Raw genomic sequence first — 23,254 nt, forward strand, 5'->3', positions numbered from 1 at the left:
TTCATGCAGCTGCTTCCTATCTTGTGCTGCCAGGGGTGCCTGCACAGTGCTCTGAGACCCTGCTGTCCAGGTGCTCCGCTGGTTACCTCCTCCTCTATCAGATATCTATCCCTAATGGGACCTCACTTTTGGAGTCACTTTAGTTTTCCTTTTTGTTTTAAAGGACAGGTTAAGGGCTGGTCAGGTGATTTCTTATGTTGCTTCCAGGTTGAGCATCTGGGGAAGAAAGAAGGTCTATCTGTGTGTAGGTTTTGCATTTCAAAATTTCAGTTTTAGACATGGGGTAAAACTGGAATCTCTGGGACATCGCGTTCAAATCCCTGGTTTTGATTTTGGGTCAATACTTTACACTGGCCTCAACTGTTATTTAGATTTGAGTGCATCTAAAAATGGCGTGAACATAGCTTTTCTTTTAAGTTTCAATATTATGCAAACAGCTCGGAATAATTTTTTGTTGCAAAACTTGAAACCTAGATCAAAGGCGACTTTGAAACTGAACCCTAACCTAAAGTACATCCAGATATCTGTGCCAATCCATTTTTATATATTATCAAATAAAATATCTTGACATGCTGAAATTGTATGTGGTATTTTTTCTTTAGAAGTAAATTGATTCATATTGGAGATATGAAATGGGACCTATCAGCTATTACAGATACCTTTCATTTCTTTAGCAAAGGTTTTCATTTTTAGAGTGGGCTATATCTCCCATGTATGAGGTATCCATGTTAACAACGATTGATTATGGGACAAAGGTTTATTACAAAAGGACGTTGTGTTTATATTAATAAAAACTATTTTTATTTTTATTTTCATGTTATAGTCAAGGACATTTGGTGTCTCAGTGTAGGGTAGCTTAATGTAAAATAAATCCTTTGTATTTAGGTTACATGTTTGGTTGTGTCTCTGTCTGAAAATAACAGGAGCTGTTTTCATCAAACATACGATTACTAGTTTATATGTTTTCTTACTCAGTTTCTGTCTGGAAAAAATGTTTACAACACAAAAGCATCCTCAAACTCGAGGGCATTTTTGGCTTTTTAAGTGGGAAAAGACTCCAGACACTCTAGTGGGATAATATAGGAAGTTTCTGTTGCTGGACGTACTGATAGGCTGAGGACTTAAATCCTCTGCGCAATCAATCCACTGGCTTTTATGAATACTTAGGGGAAAAAAAGGAAATATATTGCTGGAAAAGAGAAATAAACCTTGTTGCAGGATACGCGATGGCCAAATTCAGAAAAGACATATGTATGGTAAAGTCTCATGTATCATTACAACTGTCTGAGAGGGACAAGCGAAAGCCAAACAAAAACAGGAAATAATACATTTCTTATAACAAATGGATTTTGATGGAAAACCACAATGAGGAAAGAAAGCATACTCTGATTTTGACTGCTCTTCTGCTGGGAACAGGACTTTTGCTAAATAGCTTCATAATTAATTTTAGTGTTAATTCAGCAGGTCTACTATGAGATAAATCCTTCCTTAGTAGAAGCATTGTCTATTACGTGTGCTGATTTACGAGCGAGAATCAGCTATATTTTAATGATAGCTGGACTAGACTGTAAATATAGACTAGGACTCACAATATATGAGAAAAGCTCGTTTGTGCTTAATATACTAGATAAATTGTTCCTGGCTTCTTAGGGTGTGACTTTACTTGCTGTCACACTCCCAAGTTTACTCAAGAACTATGTGATTTGCTGAGTAGGTGCTAGTCATGTAAGGGAAAACCCGACGGGATGCATTTTATATACCTGTTTTTTTCCTCAACGTCATGTATTAACCTTTTTTTGTCCTCCTTTTCTCCCCTTCATCAAAGGAAAGTCTCCTCAAGACCGAAGGCAAATTATAGGAGTGGGGAAAATGACCACCAATAATCTGAGCAATATGAAATTTAACACTGCGATTTTGTTTTAGTGAGAAGAAAACACCAGTTGCTGGCTGTCATAAAATTCTAAGCGGAACTTTAACTTCATGGGCAGCAGCTTTAAAATCTATTTCATATTTCTTATTTCTTCAGTTAAACTGTTTCTTTCTCCAGTTAATAGTAGGTTGTGGGATTAAATCTTAGCTTTTGATATTTACTGGGAAATGTAGTATAGTGATTTATGAGTCAAAATGTACTTTGAATAAATTATCATTGCAAATTACAGTTTATGAAAGTTGTTACTATAACCATAATTACGCCATTGGCTATGCACAACTTGAAATCTCACTTGCTGAATAAATTTGTTTTCATTCAAATTGCATTCCCGACATTTTTAGAAAAGAGTGAATCAAGCCTCACTGACAAAATTTCCTACAGAGTTTATTAAAAAGGTCACTTTTGTTTGCTAAACTCACCTAAAGTATAAACATTTCTTGAATCAATGAGATGCTATTTTAGTCTGTTATGAGAGTTTCCTATTCAAGTTTGCTAAACTAGAGACTCATAAGGAGATTCACAAGAGCTTCCACTTTACGCCATGCCTTTAGCGATCTATATATCCTGAAATTGTTAAAGTTAAAATTGATTCTGCAAGCCGTTAGGAAAAAACCAGCCGATAACCCAAATTAGGTATATTACTGTAAATTGGGGGGGGAGAGGTTTAAAGCTCTGTCTGGCAAGAGAAGGGTTAAGGACTTTTTTGCTATACCCGTTTCAAATTACAATGAGAAGCCTCTTCTTTCCCAGCAGGGTTGTGCTTACATTAGTCTTTAGATCTCTCTTGAAGAGAGCTGTTATATTTGTGCCTGCTAGAGTTGGAAATAACAGTTCAGAAGCTGAAAAGGGTTGAATGGATTTACAGAAGGTTTTTTTTGCAAGTAAATTCATGGCAACACATTAATTTGATTAGTACATGCTTTAGAATAACTTTACACTCAAGCGATTCAAAAGATGTTAAAGTTATCACCAGGCTGCTGGACAAATATGTGTTACACCACCAAGGTACAGATCAAGACAAATCTGTGACTCAGGATTTTATCTTGGGAAGAGCGCAAGGTGTACGAAGAACTCAGAATAACGAGGGAAGATAACTCTGGGAACTACAATGTGTCAGAAGAACAGCTCTTGCTAATACAGCTCCCCACCAAAGACCCGGTTATCTAAGGTTTATATAGGAATGCCTAGGTCAGCTGACAAAATACTGGTCTTCTGCTCCATAAATGCAGAAAAAACGATAACAACAGTGGAAAATTGGAAGTCTGAATTTCAGCTTTCTTAGAAATAACTGCAACCTGACACATTCCATAATATTTAAACAGGGTGGGGGGAGAGAAAGCACCAAAGATGTTACGTTTAGAGATGACATTGACATGAAGAATAGGTAAATTTTGTTTTTCAGCCACTGGGAAAGCAGACCTCATAGGAACTCAGAACAAGTAGGAGAAAAGATTTTTTTAAATTTTTTTTTTCCTTGTTCTTTTTCTTTTCAAAGATGAACCTAACTCCGTTCAAAGCTTTCGTGGGCTTGCTCTGGAATTGCTGGGTTCTGGTGGGTCACGCACAGGGAGGTTTAGGAGACAATCATGTCCATTCGAGTTTTATTTACAGGAGGCTGCGGAACCATGAGAGAAGGGAGATTCAGAGAGAGATTCTCTCTATCCTGGGTTTACCTCACAGACCCAGACCATTTTCACCAGGAAAGCAGGCTTCTTCTGCACCCCTCTTCATGCTGGACCTGTATAATGCCATGACAAATGAAGAGGATACTGAGGAGCTGGAGTATTCACTAAAGGGATCAGTGGCAGGGGAGAGCAGAGGGATACGGAAAGGATACCCTGCCTCTCCAAATGGATATTCGCGGAGAATACAATTATCTCGCATGACCCCCCTGACCACACAGAATCCTCCCTTAGCCAGCCTGCACGACACCAACTTTCTGAATGATGCTGACATGGTCATGAGCTTTGTCAATTTAGGTACGTGGAAAATTTTTTTGTTTCTGCTCTCTTTGACAAATTGTTAGCCTTATCTTGCGAGGGGCAAACCTCTCGGCCGGACCGTAACCTGTTCTAAAACGGCAGGATTGGGCCCAGGCTGCTGTGCCACTGGTAAAAGAAAAGTCGTACTGATGGTAAAGTAGCTACGTTGTAGGTGGCCATGGAAAAAGATTTTTCTCAGTGTTTATATAAAGTCAGTTTCTATAACTTCCCTCTGCTGGCTTCTGTTTTCTTTCTTTCATTGATGTAATGAAAATTCTAGCCTTAGGCCAACTAACTCCTTTTTTTTTTTTTAAATCTCAAAAAATCAAACACTTATGCCTATTGCTCGGTTATTTCCCTCACTGTTTTGCTTAAAGCTTAGACATGAACAAACATCAGTTGTTAATATTTTAAAGCCTAGAATGTTATGAAAAGGGAAAAGTTAAGTCATTTCCGAAAAAAAGAAAAAAAAAAGATTTCTTAGGTTGTTTAGGTTTTTTTTTTCTGTTGGTAAGAGTCAGAGTTTTATTATCTTTTCAGCTGGATGGCTGGATTTTAAATAATCTGTTGCTGTTTCTTTGTTATTTCTATTTAATAACCACAGACTGTGTTTTATTATACTGCCATGGTGCTCAGTGTCTGCAATGGTTCTTATTTTCTGTGTCATAAATAAATTAAATAACAAGTAGAGTATTAAACACCAGAAACATGCAAGCAAAGAATGTTTTTGAAAATTATATCAATTCAGACACAAAAAATGATAAAACTAAATTATATTGGCTTCTGAGCATAATAAACAAGCTTACCAGTTATGTTGTGGTTGAAAAAGCAGTTACAGATTTCTTTAATAGAAGGCAACTTAAATCTCATTAAGAAAGCTGCAAATAATTCACGAAATGTATTTACTACTTTTGTAAGTATTATAAATGCTGCAGGACTCATAAAGCTGGCTAAAAAAAAGCCCTTCTCATTTGATCTGAATAGCAAGAGATTTAATTGAAAACTTGAAGTTTCTCAATAAGCTGGTACAAAATCTGATGAACTCTTGCTTTCCAGAATACTTTCTGTGGAAACTTTTTAAACAACGGCACATGTTCCGAAATACCTTCAGATTATCAAACACATTCTGTACCTTTTATGTCTACTAGGTCGTTAATCCTTGCTGCAGGATTAAAAATGTTTCCAAACACTAAAATCTTCAACAACTCGAATTTCTAGGAAAATGACACCCTAGAGTTTAGTTGTTGTAATAATAAAATTACTATTCATTAATTATTTGGCAGATCAGGAGGTGTTCAACTCTGAGATCTTTTTCCTTAAGAGTAACATACGTCCACAACTCTAAATACATTTGCTTGTTGCTCTTGCTCCTGAAATAACAGACTAGAAAAAAATGAAAACTCTGTTTTTTGAAAATGTGTTCCTCATCCTTAAGAAAGAGTTACATATTATCCGTGTATTACTTTTAAGTTATCATTGTATGCCTCGATTTACCCAGAGTATCTGGAGTCAGCTGAATTTAAAATGGCAATGTTATAAAGGAAAATAGGAAATGCTCTGATCTCCTAAGCGTTAGTCAAGGCCCCGATCCTGCAAAAAAATTTCATCGTGTGTCCTGAGCAATACCCTCAGTAAATATGTGGCAGACCACTTCATCAATGGCCCTGAGGACTATTTACATGGGACCTAGCCTTTGATTTCACGAAACGTCTTTGATTCAAAGAGGACTTCTTGCAGTGCATGAGTAGAAGTCTTTGAAGGCTCAGTGTCAGATATGTCCTAGCCTGATCCTGCTGCGCTTCCCTGGACAAAAATCCTCTCTGGAAGAACGCAAGTTTCCACTGGGTGTCTTACCTTGACTGAGGAGTTTCTAATATTTGTCTCATTTTGTTGGGAAGCCAGTGTTGCCTTAAGAAAGTAATTTTGAGAAGCTAAAGCATATCTTACGTTTCTAAACTGTGAGAACTGGGGGTGAGATGCTTTATTTTTCTAGTGATTATGATTAATAGACACCACTAACTTACAAAAAAATACTGTGTAAATACCAGGTTTTGTTTGGCCTCTGTAAAATTAAAATGTGTCTCAGCTCTAAGTGAGTCTAAATCCTAATTCACTTTAAATGCCCTTCCATACATGTTGGATATTGTGGTTTATCACACATTCCACCATGTAACATGCATAAGAAATATTGATGACCAATATAGATTAGCTTCAACATTTTTATTAAACAATCCTATGTTTCAGTATAATTAACATAAAAATGAAATAAATCATGGAAACAGGTAACCATTTTATATGATTTATGCAGTATAAGATCATGACAGATGAGGGCAAGCTCTCTTAATGTACAATGGGGAAAAATATGCAGTGATAAGTGAATGCTAACACTGTACCTTAAAATCAATAAATGCTGATGCAGCACAGTCATAACTCAACTGGTTTTAGATTTGAAGCCTCAGTCAACTTTCATCAAATTAATCTGCTCTGGAAATAGTATTTACCATGTTCATACTTGCACACCATTAATTACATAAGGTGTAATTATAAAGCTTTATTAATCATCATGATATTTTAAATTGAAACTTTTGTATATAGTTGTAGCCAGTTATAACAATGTAAGACATATATATTAAAACAAGAAATATGTAGCTGAGATGTTGGATAGGAATCGAAAAGGCTGAATAAGATTAAAAAGTAAAGTAAAAAAATAGACAAGGACAAATAATTTTATATTAAAGAATAAAAATTGAAACTTATATGCTAATTTTGACAAAAATCAACCTGTCAGAGTTGCAAATACCTCACTTTCAAAAACAAATTTGAAAAATAATCATCAAGGGAACTGCAATTATAATTCTGTCAAGCAACCAAGGAGAAAAGCAAGATTGCATTTACTTCTCCTGAAGTTAAAATTGTAAACACCTGCTCTTTATACTGGAATTTATACCAGAATTTCCACCCCTTTCTTTCTTGAAAGATACGACAAGACAGAGACTATGTCTTGTCCTGTATTTTGTATAAGACTCTGTGCGTTGGCAGCTCTCCATAAAATATTGATGAGTGTAACAGAAGAGTTAACTGGGGTTGGTCCAGCAGTCAAAGAATAAATCCTCCACTAAATACACTGGGGTTTTCAAAGATCTGATTATATCACCTACAAGTTCAGGACTTTGTTTTCCTCGCTGGGTATTTTTTTATCCTGTTGTTATATTTTATTATATTGTTGCAAAGCCCTGACTGTTTAGAGTTCTGGCATCTTCTTTTTGGCTGGTCTCCCAAAATGACATATATAGGATACCCTGTTCCTCAGAGAACAGAAAAATAATACTCATGTAGTCCTACTCACTTTTCTGCTCACTCAAAATTTAGTTAGGGAAGGACTTTGTTAAGATAAATGTTAGTGTTCCCACTCTTCACCTCTCACCAAAAGAGGGGGATTGAATAAAAAATATGTACATGACTGAGGCTTGGAGAAACAGCAGCACTTTTCTAAACTACATTTAAAGATTTAAAGAATTGAATTTTCCATTAGCATAAAAGTGATCATTAAATCCACTGTACTTAAGTGTTCTTCTCATGCAATTCAAATGGTCTGTATTTTCATATGTTTACAACACACCTGTAAATTTTCCTCTAAATAGATTGCTTCATTTGCTAAGTAACTGTTTTCTTTCTCCATTTTTTCCTATGAATTGATATGAACTTTCTATAAGACGGGATAAATATATACAACTTTTGTGATTTTCTGTTATGTTTTCTTTCTTAGCTTATAAAATTAATTTCAAAAACTCAAATGTGAAAATCACTATAAAATTTGTGACCCTGACCTACACATGCTAATTTAAAGAAGGATACAATATTATGGACATTTTTAAAGTAACTGATACACCCCAGAAAGACAACTTTCCTTCTTCACTCACAATGTGATTCTGCAATCTTAATTATAATAATCCTCAAACCACACATGCTGAGATCAGTTCTTAAATCAGATGCTGAAATCAAAGGAATTTTTTCCTGTTTGAGGCACAGAGGACTGTTCATATTTCTCCAGCTTCTCTACCCCAAGTTTGTCCCCGTCTTGAAGATTATGTTCTTCTTTAAAACCTGAGCCACTAAACAAATACATAAATTCACAAGATTTACAGCCCATTGTGTTCATCGGAGAATGCTAACATGGCAGAGAACAACTTTTATACAACTACTTTGAGAAACCTACAGTACATCAATCCACACCGAGTACCTGTACAAATACATTTTCGTTACACATGAAAAAGAAAGGATTCCTAACTGCAATCAGACCTTGAGTTTATATAGTAGCTAGTTTCTTAAATTAAACTAATTCAGTTTCTACAGCCTTCCACTCACAGCTAACATATCATCAGTGAGGGATATGGAGTGCTAAGCTATAAAATGCCAGGAGCTGTGGAAGGGGAGCTGGGTCTGAAGGATACATGCAAAAAGGCCTCAGGATCATTAACTTCTCTCCTCAAAGCTTAGGAATGAGCACACTTTCTTTCTTTCTTTTCCGCTGGATTTCAGATGTTGCTGTCTTAATTTTAACCTTACGTGAATTTCCTTGGCTGTGGTACAGTTTTAGTCCGTAAAATGCAGGCTTCTAATGAAAATATTGACACAGCCTTAGCTGAAGTGACGGAAATAGTGCTATTATCTTGCCTTCAACAGAGGGATGTTATTACAGAGATAAAACTTGTTAAATAACAAATAGACCCCATGTCTTTAATTGTGGAATTGGATCAATACTGAGAAAAAATGAGAAAACATTTGTGAAGTTTTTTTGAATGGCAATCCAAAGTCAGTAAGATGACATTTTTCACTCTTTTACATAAAATTTAAAGCAAATTAGATCAAGCAGGTCTCATTTAATCTTCACTCAAAGTAGACCTCACTTGGCATCTTGAAATCCTAAGGTTTTTTTCCCTTATATAAAATTCTCGTCACCCCATCAGTAAGCTGAACTAATTTGTTGTGACCTAGGTACGCAATCACGCATTAGAAATAACTGTTAATGATGAAATAATTTTCTGTGGTCAAATTAAATATTAAGACAGCTTTTTGCAAAATAGGTTTGTTTATTTCTAGAACAAAAGGACTTTACCCATGGGTTGACATTCCCCCCAAATCCTCACCCAATCCTTACAATTCATTAGGCAGATTTTAACCAATTTTTGTGTGATGACAGAGCAGGTTGTTGGGGATTGTTTTTGATTTTGAGCAAGCAATATTCTCCATATCCCTTTTTGGAATTACACTACATTTGTTGTTTTATATTGAAATATTTTATATTTCCTTTGAAATCTCTCATGTTACATGAACCTTATGAACTATATAGCTCTACCTCAGAATAGGTTTGTGTGTGATCCATAAATATCATCTAACAAAACAATGTTTTTATAACTGTCAATTAATTTTTTTGCCAAAGTTAACACTTTAAATCCAAGTAAATTATTGTATCTACCCAGCCAAAAAAATGTCAAGCTCTCCATTAACTGGGGTATAAAACTGTCTGACTTTCCTTGCCGACAGATTTGAAAGAAATTGCAGATAACTGAAGAGAAACTGATTTAGCAGATGGTTAGACGTGCATGGTGAAAAGTTATATATATGTATGGATGTATATAAATACATATTATTATTAATATTTTTCCCATTGGGAAGAATGGCTGACCCAGTTCCGCTTCTTCTTTAGAAAGTGCTCCTTTCCAGACTAAACACAGACTTTGGGTGCGGTTGTGGGGATTGTATGTATTGTACAGTACATATTTTCCCAGGAAAACACAATCTTGGAGTGACTCTGGCTAGCCATGAAAGAGAAAGAGGGAGGCTTGTGGAGACGCCTCTGTGTGGAGGGTTTTAGGGGAGGAATCCGCCTGCCATGGAGTGGATGGAGAGCCTCTTGGTTCTCTTCCTAAACCCCGGGTTGTTTGCTTAGATAACAGGACAACTTTGGCACATACGTGATCTCCCACACTTATTGCTCCTGTTATTATTTTCTCTGAATGTTAAATTATGCAAAGAATTTTACCATGGCTACCTGCCTACTTACTGCCTGAGTTATGGAGGTAATTACGACACAGGCAGTTCCTTTTTCTTCTCTTTTTAGCCACAGCGGTTCCTTTCAGCTTGCTTTCATAGGCCCACAAACTAATAGAGTTTTGCAGAAAATTGATTGATTACAGTCTGATCATTCTAGGTGTCGTCTGGTGTTTCCACATAGCTGAGAATGAACAGTTTATGAAGTGCCAATTGCAGCCTCCAGCTAAAGAAAGGCTCCCCAGGGCTTCAGGAGAGCTCTGGCTGCTACCAGACTTTATAATTATTTCCCACACTTTTCCCCATCCTCTCCTACTTGTCCTTTCCCTTGTCTCTAACCCCCGCCGTCTAGGCAGGGTCACTGAACTTTAATTTTATGTCAGTGGCATTTGGCTGCAGAAGGGATTAAAGGCCGAGAAGTGGTGAGACTAGGCGGCAGCTCAGGAGATGGAGAGGGAAGGAATGAGAGCAGGCATGAGAGAAAAATGGCAAAGCACAGGCCAAGCTTTACAGGGAGGACAGCCCTCTTCTTCTCAGTAGGCAACGGCCAATGTGCAGGGCTGGACACTGACCTGCTGGGCATGGGAAAGATTCACAACAGAGGAATAGCCTCTGCAGGAACTGGTATTACTGGGAGAGTTAGTCCTGCTCCTCTGTGCCTCACATGGAGCATGATGTTGTAGCACTGAGAGCATTTCCTATGCCGGTAGAGTTACAAAAGTGGAGGGAAGTTCATCATGGTAGGGAGAAGAAGGTGCATGCAGACAGAGAAAGGGCAAAGAACATGATAAAGATAGATAATGTGCAAATAAAAGAGAAAATGAGTCCAGGTATGGGTTTCTTCTGCTAGTAAGCCTTGCAGGTGGAAGGAGCACTTTTCTTCTCAATCCCTCGTGGCTCAACCTCCCCAGGCACTTGGCTCCCCGGGCAAAACTTTTCGTCCTTGCAAAATAAAATGCAGCTCCTCCCACCCTTCAGTATGTGTGTGCAGGGAGTACACAGACGGGCTACTAACATTTGCAGCCATAAATAACGTAGAAGCTAGCTTTTAAAAACCGCAGGTTAAAGGATGGGGGCTGTCATGACGCACACAGAGAGGTTGAGATCAGATGAGCAGCTAAAAGGGGTTGGGAGAAACAATGAATCCCCTTGTTCTGAGTCATATTTATGAGTGCTCCATGGCACCTAAAGTTCATATTTTATTGGCTAGGCCATGGGGTTTCCCCATTTGCTCATCTCTTAAAATAACACCCCTGGTTAAAATTTCCTATAAAACACAGAAATGCTACAGCAGGCAGAACTTGTCAACCCTGACAACTACATTATTTAAGTTTGTGGGTGGGGTACACCAAGCAGGAGCTGGTTTGTGTTTTGTACTGAATTATGAATTTGTTTCTATACAAAAAGTGACTGTAAAACAAGTAGAAAAGGAGAGGTTTTACAGCTCAGCTCTCCACTCAGAAACTTCCCACTATTATTGAGAGATGCTCCAAAAGGTGAATCTAAAGGTTTAGTTCCCAACTCTTTCTGAGCAACTGCTCCGGTGCAATAGATCGAGAACTTGGCTTTATTGACCGCTATTATACAACACAACAGCATGTGTGGTACCTTGCCAGAACGTGGCTTTACTTTTTTTCCCACTGTAATTCAGGGCAATCTAAGACAACCATTATTAATGAGTCAGAGCCTAGAAAACTAATCAGGACAGCTAGCACTGGTACACGATATATATCCATAGCTAACAACCAGTGGCTTTACAGAAGCAAAATTCCACCTAACTCTGGAGGGGAATAAGGAGGAGGTAAGAATTTGCATAGCTGAAATTTCTGTTAGGTTTATCTTTATCTGACTTAACAACATTACCCATTCTGACCCCATGAGAACCTAAGGGTCTTTTCCAACCTCAATGATTTTGTGATTCTATCCCTTTGTAGACTGTGTCTATTAAATGAAATTATTTTTGTTCTAATTCTCATGTGTTTGACTGTAGCCAAATTAATGAAGCTACATTCATATTATCTGGAAAAGCTATACCCATAATCCAGAGTAATTATTATAAATTAATAACAATTTGTCTAGGCATATCCATTTAAAACATCCCTTTTTTAAAAGTGGGGGGGAAATATAGGTGGGGTATTCAACTATAAGGTACTGCAAAATAATTTCAAAAAGATACTGTGTTGGACTTCTACAATATGGATGACATCAGTTTTGGAGATAGAGGTGTTAAATTCTGTCCTGGCAAACCTAGACTACAGAAGAGGAAAGAGCAGGGACACTGAATGATTTGTGAGTCTAATTTTGGAGCAGCGGGCAGACGGCATCTGATGGCACCTGGTGCCTGAAGCCGTGGGATTCTAGTGGTATGCTTTGCAAAAACGTTAGCTGAGAAATCAAGAGTGGGCGAACAGTAGTGTGGATGATAAAGCCATGGGAGCAAGAGCAAGCCCAGCGTACAATCCCATGACAGCTGTAGTCTTTGTGGTGATTTATGGCTGAGATGGCTGAGATCCAGCAGGAACACAGCTTTGGGGAGGTTGTTCCCAAGGTTACCTCAGCTGGGGTATCAGTCAATAACTACAAGTCATAACATGCTAGTGATCCCGAAGGTTAATCTGCTACTCCTGACCAGGTTACTTTGCTGGCTCGTACATGAAATGTGTGCAATGTTTTGCAGGGAGTCTGTCCTGTCCCCAGCCTAGCCTAAATCTGAAAGTCGGAGAGTGAAATGTCTGAGCAGCTATATATAGGAAAAACCTGAAGAGTCTCAAATAGAGAATAAAAGCAGTGTGCCTCTGTTTTCCAATCCATAAAATTAGGATGGGCAAATACTTCTGTGTTCATTTTCACTTCTGTGCACTCTCGTTCTTTGACGTTGCAGAGTACTGGAATAGCTTTCTTCTTGTGAAGCGTCTTTTTACTCGCTGTGTAAAATACCTCACTCCTAAGAGCCTTGCAACACCTTGCGTTCCCTCATGGTGATCTCAAGCGTTATTTTAGAAAGGGCTAAAAAAACGGCCTTCTATAAAGACAACAAGTCTATTTACTGTTCTTAAAACAGACAGTTTTACAAAATAATGAAAAAGAAAAAGAAACACTGGAATTAAAGCACCAAAACTGAGATTTGAGATCCGGTGCAATGGAGAGAGGACGTGTGGCTACTTTAGCTCGCTTGTTCTCAGAATACAGATTTCTGCCTCTCTGAGGCATGTGTGCATGCATATCAGTCTGTGTGCATGGCTTTGTGTATGGAATATAGAAAGCATGTAAATCTCTTCAGTTTTAGTCATTGGGATTTTTTCCCCCTTAAATCATAATAATCTTTCTCATCAATACTATGTGGCTTTAGCAGCCCTGACCTTTCAAGCTCTCTGTTTAGGCCAGTGTTTATCAGATGACCGTTTGACCTCCTTGTTAATTGTACTTAATTACATCCTGTTGTAACATTTTGAAATAAGGAGGAGAGTTTATGGATCTGCTCCAAAGAGCTGAAGACTAAAACAGCAACAGAATTCAGTGGTATGAGGTGCTGAGTAATCTCATAGTTAGGTCAATAAGAGCTGTGCCTTGTCCAGTTGATATTGCAAAATTGAATCCTTAAACTGTTCTTTTTCCATTTAGGATCCTTGGTACTTCTGAGAATAAAATCGCACAATTTTCTTTGTTCTGAGAAGGGTTTCTCCTCTCTGATTCTCAGCTTGGAGTTTTCTCCAAAGAGATCACTCCAAGGAGTGAGAGGCCTAACAGTACTGCAAAGGCTGAAGTTCACATACGATGATATAAAAGAGACAAGCCTCTGTTGCCACAAGTGATCTCTCTGTGGTTTTCCAAAACTTCAGAGTTCCTTATGCTTCCCTAGAATTGCCAGTTCCCACGAGCTTTTTGAGACTTGTATAATATTTGCTATGAGATTTTCTGCGCATTGACGATTTATGGGAACATCTAAGGTTTCATTAAAGAGCAGCAATTATCCCCTGTAGTTGCAGAAAAACAAAAATGGAAACAAATCAACATCCAGAAACAGATGCAGTTCTTGAAAATGGGAATTCTAAAGGCTCAGAAAGCAACTTCAAACACTTCTTATTTTATAATGCTTTTCATATAGCTGATGGCTTTTGAAACACATGGGGTTGACCATATTGCTTCTCTTCTCACTAAAGATGAGATATAGATATATATATAAGCTTATTCTATTGTTGTTGTTCCATAGCTCACTTTCCCCAAACTTGATTTATAAGTTTGCAGTAAACTTGATGTCCTAAAATGAATGAAGACAAACAGGAATAGAAGCTATAAAACGATTAATACCAAGTGAAAATGTAGTCCTAAGACTTCAAGGATCACAAGGCAAAGAATACACTTTCAATTTTATTTTATTATAACACTGATAATTAGACTTATTGGAGAATGAAGTGCCATGAAGAATTAATTGTCTGTAGTAGTAAACTACACATAATTATGGCATTATTGTAAATGGTTTATCATCCAGTATGAGTCATATTCTAGACAAAAAAAGACAAGTTACTTAGTGCTGTGCTGTGAGACTCTCGGCTGACACAGTACTGCCCATGATTATCACCGTGAACTGAACAGTATTGTTGTGAAAGCTAAAAGTCTGTACTAAGTCTTTCAGGTAGCAAAGGTTAAACCTCCAGTTCAACTACAAAAAATTGCATTTACATAGTTAAATATTTTTTACATGTTAATTTAAGTTACAAGCTTATACGATTAAAAATAAAACACAACAATTGCTGAATATCATAGTAAAGTATTCAAGAGATCATAATGTTTAAATCCTCTTTCATGTTAAGCAATAGTAAGTATACCTGAAATCATACAATTAAATATGCTGACTTTCAAGGAGGGCTGGTCTATTTTTCAGAATTTTGAGAGGTACGTGTAATGTGACACCATATAGTATTGGTAATCAAAGTAGTTTAAAATTAGTTATTATTTCAGAATAAAGTTATTTCTTTTCTTTGTTTCCTTGGTGTGTTCCTTTATTAAAGTAATCTTATAGCTATCGACTATGGGTCTTCAAAAAGTAATATTTTTTTAATCACTTCTTAAAATATTGAATTAATAATAATGTTTACTGAGGCTGTATATCATAATAAGATCACATTTACAAGGAGATGAATTTTTATATGTATATAATTTTTAATTTAAGTAAATATATTTTAAATAATATTTTATAAAATGTATGTACATTTTATATATATATATTTATATGGTAATGGAAAATCCAGATACAGTTTATGCTATGGAGTGAGTGCCAAGGAGATCGAGTTCATGTTGCAATTCACTGGATCAGAATGGAGGGAGTAATGTCATTAAGATTAGCAATATATTGTCCATTTTGGTTTCCCAGCAGTTGTGTTTTGCTTTCTCCATTTTCGTATGTATTCCTTAGAAATGGAAAAATACAAAGGGTGTGCTTACTAGCACGTGTGTGTGTACAGGAGAGACCTAATGTAAAAGGGGTTCATCACAGGACTCGAATCAATGAAACAGGCACATGTGTGAACTGAAATATTGGCTCCATGGGCACAGCTCCCATGAACAAGTTATGACCTGTTCATCCTGTGTTTATGTTACCATCTGCTGCTGTACAGGAATGAAGCTATTTTATTAACGTTATATCACCTTGAGTCAATGAGATTTACTGTGGACTCCATTAAACCATGCTGCTTCAGCTTGTCCGCAGGTAGGGAGAGTGCTCTCATCAAAATGGGAATGAAAGCAAGCCCCCAAAAGAAGACATTGTGGTGCTTCCAGTTTTGGGGATGGGCAACAGATGGTTCTAAATTACTCGAAAAAGAAAACCAGGCCTATCACCAAAGATTAGGGCAGTAGTCACTTCTAGCCCTAGTAGAAACAAAGGTTTAGCGCAAACATCTGCAAAGGCAAAGGCTGATCAGATGCTGTAAAATGCATGCCAAATATTCTTAATGGTATTTTACCAAAAAGATTGCATTTGAAATAAAAGCACTATGTTAGTGGCCAGGTTCCCACTCCCTGCTCATTCTTACCCTCTGCTCAGAAAGATACCCAAATTTTGTCTGAGACACATCATCAGCTCAACTATTAGGAGTGGAGAGAAGCCAGTATTATAACATACAATACGAGCTTCAGGAGATCATCTTTGCTGTTCCAGAGATGTGTTACACCTACAGATACCTCTACAATCAGCCTGGGTATTGTGTTTGTAAGTAACTTGGTGAGGAATATGAGAAATGCAGTCCCGGGTGGAATAACAGTGAAAATGCAGGAATGATACAAGCTTGTCCACGGTCCTGGGCAACCAGCTCTAGGTGGCCCTGCCTGAGCAGGGAGGTGGAGCAGATGACCTTCTGAGGTCCCTTCCAACCTCAGCCGTTATGTGACTCTGTGATAGAGTGCTTACAGAGAAGGGGGATCTTACTTTTGTCTTATACATTGACATCAATCATTCCTATGGTTTTTTTTGGAGTGGAGTGATGATCTTGCTCAGACAATTGTTAGATGAACAGTTCTGTGTGCTCAAAGTGTCATGCTTTTTCCTTCTACTTTGGAAATTATTTTCTTGCTTTTTATGTCATTTTGAGACTCCTGTTCTCTCTCCCCAAGTCTGTCCAAAGTAACCTACTGTGAGGGATCACGACCTATTGTCATGTTACCTGGAGCTAATCTGAGCTCTTTCATAGCACAAGTATTTTTTGTGAAGACTGCTTTTCCTTTCCTCTGGCAGTGCAGGTGTAACGTTGGATGGCCAACCCCAGAGATCTTTGAATTCACTAACAGTCAGCGAGTTTCTGCCCTGAAAGAGGGTTGAAATGTTCATTAACTTTGGTAAGATTTAAGTTTCTTTCAGGAAAAAAAAAGTCCAAGTGTTTTTTTCTTCTTGTTGAGGGGACTTATTTCATATGCAGGGTTATATGTGGGTGAAATAATCTCTCTTTGCGAGAATAAATCATGATCAGATTAGACTACCAGAGCTGCAGAGGAGAGGGTGCGGTTTGGATCAGTATAACAAGCTGTTAAAATCACAGCCAGCTCCCAAACTGGCTGTTAAAACCTGCTGTCTGAAAGTGCCACTCACCACTACCACTGCCCAGTCTCCTGGCTGCTCTTCCTCCTCATCTTCCTCCTGCTTGACCCCAGGTGTAATGTCTGGGAGGGCCCGTCCCTGCTGTGCTTCTGGCCCCATAACTCTGTTTCTCAGCACCACTGCTTAGGCTCTCCTAGGTGGGTCCTTGGTGTAGGTCAGTAGCAAGCATGCATAGGGCAAACCTCCAAAATGAGGGCTAACAATTTATATAAGATGAAATTCCAATCTCTTTACATTTTTAATTTTTAAGGTGATGACTCAGTTAGTACAGCGATTAGCCCAGTATACACTTTTGCACACAAAGTATGAATCTGGGGAACTCTGAATTCATTTGAGCCATGCTGAGATACTAGCTAAGCACATGGCCTGTGATCAGCTATTTTTTTTGCAAATGTACTTAATATCCTATCTATAATATAGCATATCAAAATAATTTTTAATTTATTATATATAATAAAGCACTTTTCTACTCTCTAAATGAGATGTTCTTGAGGGTTTCCTTCCTCATCGTTGTTACAGCTGGACTGTTTTTTATGGAACGTTTGGTCAGTGTTAATGGGTATGGGTAATATTAAAATACTCAGATGTGAGAACATGGTAAGCAGAAAATAGTGCCGATCCAGTTGTATCCAGTTTGGCATGCAGACATATCTTCCATGGAAGCTTTTCTGACAAATTCCACAGTGGGAAATGGATGGAGTTTATTAGATGACATGTGTGAATGGTAAATTGTGGAGTGACTTGCCACCTCTGGATGGAAGTGAGCAGAGGGTTAACATGAGCAGGAACTAAGGAGATGTGGGAAGATAGAATGGGCTTTAATGTTTAGCTTTTACTCCCCTGCCAGTTGCCCTATGATGATATATGCCCTTTCACCCTTCTCAGAAGTTATGTTCCATCTGTATACTTTTACAGTGTCAAAACAGTTATAACTTACACCTATTTTCTGACCATTGGATCCCAGAGGTATAACTTTTGTTCCTATTCAGTTGCAGCTGCACCCAAGAGGGATCTTTTTTTCTGTCATTTGTTAACCTTGAGGTTGTGTTGATCTGACATCCTGACTTTCACACACAGTCAGAAACCTGGGAATAATTGTTGGTTTTCTTTGTGACGATCTGTGATTAGAGAAAAACGGAATTAAATATGAGAAAAAATGGAAGTCTATTGATAGATGGTATCAAAATGTACTGGCTTTGCCAAAGCCCAGGCAAAATAGACATAATTGAAAATGCAGACAAAATTAACAACCTCAGGCATGGCAGTGTAAGGATTAGCTAATTTATCTATGTATTAGCTCAGAACTATATAATACGGTGATCTTTTCTCCGATCTGTTCTATTCTTTCAAGTAAAGATTTATTTATCACTGATGAAAATGAACACAACTAAAAACCTAGTGGATATGCATTTTTAAAATAGGTATTTGTGATTGGAGTGCCTTTATAATAGAGTGTGACTTAAAATAATGAAGAAATCAGAGGGTCCATACTTGTTACATTCAAAATAGCAAACTGCATGTGATTTTCTCTTCATTGCCTCCTCCCAGACCCTTGGTTGCGATGCTTCTCTCTTTTGGCACACATTACTACTGACAGCACAAAATAGGTCCAAATATGACCTGTTACTGTTAATCCTAGAAGCTGTGACCAGCTGGACTTTCAACTTTAAAATTTATGGAAGAAGATTCAGCTGAGATTCATTCTACCACTGTTAGTAGAATTAAAAAGCACATATATGCCGTGTATCTTTTGTTGTGCTTCATGCTACAGCTGAACAACTGGAGTGAAAGTTTTGCATTCAGGAGGTTGAAGGATACAGTGCATTATACTGTTGAAACCAGAAGAAAAATTAGATTTTGAGGAATCACTTTGTCAACTATCTTTTATATTAGGATCGTGATAATACCCAGACTTAGACTCTCATAATTCTGTTCACTTCCAAAACTCAATCTCTTTATTCTGGTTACTTATTCCTGCTATTGCATTGGCCAGGATCAAACCAGCATAAGAAAAGCAGGGTGTTGCTTTTCCACTTATTCTGTACCAACAACTGAAAGCCTTCCAGCATTTAATTATTATGGGAGCAGCTGCAGCGTAGCACTTGTTTTGACTTGTTGAGCAAGTGCATTTGACCTGGAAGATACACAGAAGAGTAAACCAAATGAATAACACGTTTACCAGTGAATTTTTCAACGAAACATTGGCTATTGAATGAATACCAGCAATTTCATTAAAACATCTATTTTATCCCATATTTCAGTGTGAAGTAACAAGAAGGCATCATAGGTAATTTCACGGTGTACAGAACACCTGGGAGATTACGTGTGAGAAAGCTGAGCTCAGTTATGCCTCTTTGATTGAGTCATTTCTTTAGGTCTGTGCTTATCAGAACTAGTGTGGCCAGCAGGAGCAGGGAAGTGATTGTGCCCCTGTACTTGGCACTGGTGAGGCTGCACCTCGAATACTGTGTTCAGTTTTGGGCCGAGAAGGACGTCGAGGTGCTGGAGTGTGTCCAGAGAAGGGCAACGAGGCTGGTGAGGGGTCTGGAGAACAAGTCTTCTGAGGAGCAGCTGAGGGAACTGGGGTTGTTTAGCCTGGAGAAAAGGAGGCTGAGGGGAGACCTCATTGCTCTCTACAACTACCTGAAAGGAGGTTGTAGCGAGGTGGGTGTCGGTCTCTTCTCCCAAGGAACTGGCGATAGGACGAGAGGAAATGGCCTTAAGTTGCGCCAGGGGATGTTTCGATTGGACGTGAGGAAAAATGTCTTTACTGAAACAGCAGTTAAACATTGGAAGAGGCTGCCCAGGGAAGTGGTTGAGTCACCATCTCTGGAGGTATTTAAAAGACGTGTAGATGAGGCGCTTAGGGACATGGTTTAGTGGACATGGTGGTGTTGGGTCGACAGTTGGACTCAATGATCTTAGAGGTCTTTTCCAACCTTAATGATTCTGTGATTCTATGATTATAAAAGTTGCTGGCAGGCACTGTTATATGGTTCCTGGGAACTCTTTTCTGCTCAGGGTGAATGCTGAAAGCTTTTAATTAACTGAGCTCTAATTCTTAAAATAATTCATGAAAAAAATGAAATTTATCCTTTTACATATTCACTTATATTCTACCATGTTTTTGTAACTTCCATTATTTGCCTAGTTGCTGCCTACCACTTACTAAAGTTGAATACATTGTTTATACATTTTGAGGGGATTAGAAAGCAGGAATTACATGATTTCAAACTCCACCTTAATAATAGTTTAGTGTTTCAAACTATTTTGACTTTTTCAAATAGATATTTTGTTAATTGGTAAGAATCTATCAGATCTTATTGACTACAGCAACAAAAATTAAAAACTTAAAATTTTAATAATAGAACAGTGCTTTCCTGGTCATTCCCAAAAGATGTAATACTAAATGCTTGGGTAAGATACATGAATATTCTAACTTATTTTTTTATAAAGTATGGGATATTGAAATGCATTTCTTCTATGAGGGATAAAGAAAGAAAACCAATATGTGCTTGAAAAAAGTCCAGGAAATGTATTATTTTTATTTTTTTTTAATTATGGTTTTCCTTTTCATTCTTGCTCTAGATTCTGTTGCAGTCACTGAAGGTTTTCTCATTGACTTTATCTTGACTTGAATTACTTTGCAATTCATACAGTTCAGTAATTCTGTGCAATTATGGAAGGGATATTCTACCATTAAAAGTCTGGGTTCAATAAACAATAGATGATTTTTCATTTATTGAAACTGCCACTAACTGCACAGTATTTCATCAAACAATTTCAAACTGTCCCTAATTTAGTGAAGCAAAATAGCCAAATGGTGCTCATTGATGTCAGTAACTGACTGAAAATAAAGAATTTAGTGAAATAACTCTAAATTTACAGCAGTGTAACTTGCTTCAGAATATGACCTTTCAAGCTTTCTGCTTTGTGTTTTAATAAGAAAGTATATTTTATGTAAAAGCAATTTACATCATTCTTTCAAAACCACATCTGTAAAACTATAATTGCTTTACATACAACCAGTCTAATAATAATAAATACAGAGAAACTCAAATATACAGTACTGCAATAAAGCAGTTCTTAAGAAACAGAACTGTTGCAGTGAAAAAAAAGTAAAGTTTCTGCAGACTCGCCCTCCTTAATTAAGCAAAATTCTCACTGATTACAGAAATAGTTTTGCCTCAGTTGGAAGGGGATCAGAATTTGGATTAAGATTCTGCCAGTGGGTTTTGTGTTTAAGATAGGATGTGTGTGGAATGTTTTTGGGGACACCTATTTTCAACCTCTGCCTACATTTTTGACTTAAGGGTTGCTTATATGCCTGCCTGTGGGCTTTGAGTATCAGCTGATCCATTTTGATCAGAGACGAATTCCCCAAAGATCTCGGATCAGAAGGTAAATTCTGAACATCCCCAAGACACATGGACAGACATGACTGAAGCCTGTGCAATGTATTTTCCTACCTCAGCCTGGGGAGGGAGATGAGGAGGGAAATGAAGGGTTATTAAGCCTAAACCACCCACTTGCCCATACTACTGGCTACAGAATAGTCAGGGGGGCACCAGCCCTCCCTCGCTCTGCTGATGAAAACGGATAAAAAGAAATGCGGAAGACTTGGTACTAAAAGGAGAACAAGAAAATGGGCATATGACTCTGAAGCTTTGTAGTTAAAACACTCAGCTGAATGATTATCTAGTAAATGCCTAATATCAAATGAATAAAAAAAAAATCAGATGTGGGAATAAAAACTTATCTCATTCTCATTTTGACCCCAACCCCTGCACTTCTTCTGGGCAGTGGCCCGGGATGTCCCACTGCCGGGCTACTCAGCATCCTGGCAGTTAGGATATGGTCATCGAAAGCAGCAGATGGGGATTGAAATGTCCTTTGACTGAGCAAGGGCTATCTCTTAGTCCTATTCTCTGGAGCTGCAGATGACTGAAGGGGAAGCGTAGATAAACTCCTCTGTTCTTCTGACTGGATGGTGCAAGACAGCTGACCCTTAACGAACAGAAGTGTCTCTCCACTGACTGTATCAGGCAGCCGTCTCTGGTGTCCGAAACAATCCTTTAAGGACAGGTGACTATTTTTATCAATTTCAGTGTCTAACTCAAAATAGATTTCCTGAGTCTGGATCAGGATTCTTACCATTTTATAAAACAGATTAAACATATTAAAGCAGTAGTGCTTAGATAAATGTTTACATTGTCCGCTAATTTTTTTTTTAATAATCAGTTTAGGAAAGCTTAATCTAAGTTTCTAAAGTTAATGTTAATTTTCCACAGTGAAAAGCCTAAACAAAGTTGCAAAGCTTTAAAATATATTTTTTAAAATCTGTTATCTGGTCACCTCAACTGAGAATGACGTTCTGATGAATGTGCTTCTTAATTTCTCTCTGATGCATTTCATTAAAATATTTACAGCTAGCATAGTTGTGGGTTTTTTTTAAATCTTTCGTTCTGCTCTAGGATCTCATCTTTCTCCTATCCACACACCCTACAAAATATTTGTTGCCTTATTTTGTAAAAAGTGAGTCAATATAAATAGTCTAATCGTGGAAGAGAGAATGTGTTTCTAGAATTTGAACGTTGGAGAGAAGAGCAAGAATGAAGTAAACAGCTATTTGATGTCTGTCTTTTCACAGTAGCACAATAGCTAATTCCTAGGGCCTCTGACCTTTTAGTGTCCTGTAACAGAGTACTTGCATTAATCTGTTGCTTATCTGTCACCTACCACATTTGATATTTCCAGCCTCTGCTTTCAATTATCAGTCATTTGAGGCAGCACTGAGTAATTTCAGGAGAAAACGCCTGGAACCTTTGACCTGTTTTTGTCAGATAACCACAAGTGTTCACTGTAGATAAACTATCATTTCATTATATTCAAGATGTAAACGAGTGTCGTTTGTAGTGTATCAGCTTACTGTAACCTTTATCACCTTGAAGTGATTAAAACTGACTGGTTTACTTAGTGCTTATACAAAGAATTCAGAGTCAAACAGTGAAAATCAGTGAGATTAGTGTAAATGGCTCCTTATAGTTACAGGGTCTGTAAGACCCTGTTTTGCCTTGGCCTGTATATTTAGTAGTTAAACAGTGACATTAAGTTGATTAGTGAGGCTTCACTATTTGTGAATCCAGTTGGGAACCTGGGACCTTACATTGTAAAATCAGCTTATGACAACATATCTTTGGT

At 37.6% G+C, this 23,254-nt stretch overlaps 1 protein-coding gene across 1 annotated transcript in view; it reads left to right on the plus strand.

Annotated features, from left to right (window-relative positions):
- Positions 1-2,725: 2,725 nt before the first annotated feature.
- BMP5 (bone morphogenetic protein 5) overlaps positions 2,726-23,254 on the plus strand; it is a 61,230-nt gene continuing 40,701 nt past the window's right edge. The window contains exon 1 of the mRNA XM_009333176.1: positions 2,726-3,909. Within this exon, the coding sequence (XP_009331451.1) occupies positions 3,426-3,909 (484 nt within the window). The 5' untranslated portion in view covers positions 2,726-3,425. The remainder of the gene's footprint in view (positions 3,910-23,254) is intronic.

This window comes from Pygoscelis adeliae, unplaced genomic scaffold (assembly GCF_000699105.1).
Source record: "Pygoscelis adeliae isolate BGI_AS28 unplaced genomic scaffold, ASM69910v1 Scaffold57, whole genome shotgun sequence".
NCBI classification, from domain to species: Eukaryota; Metazoa; Chordata; class Aves; order Sphenisciformes; family Spheniscidae; genus Pygoscelis; species Pygoscelis adeliae.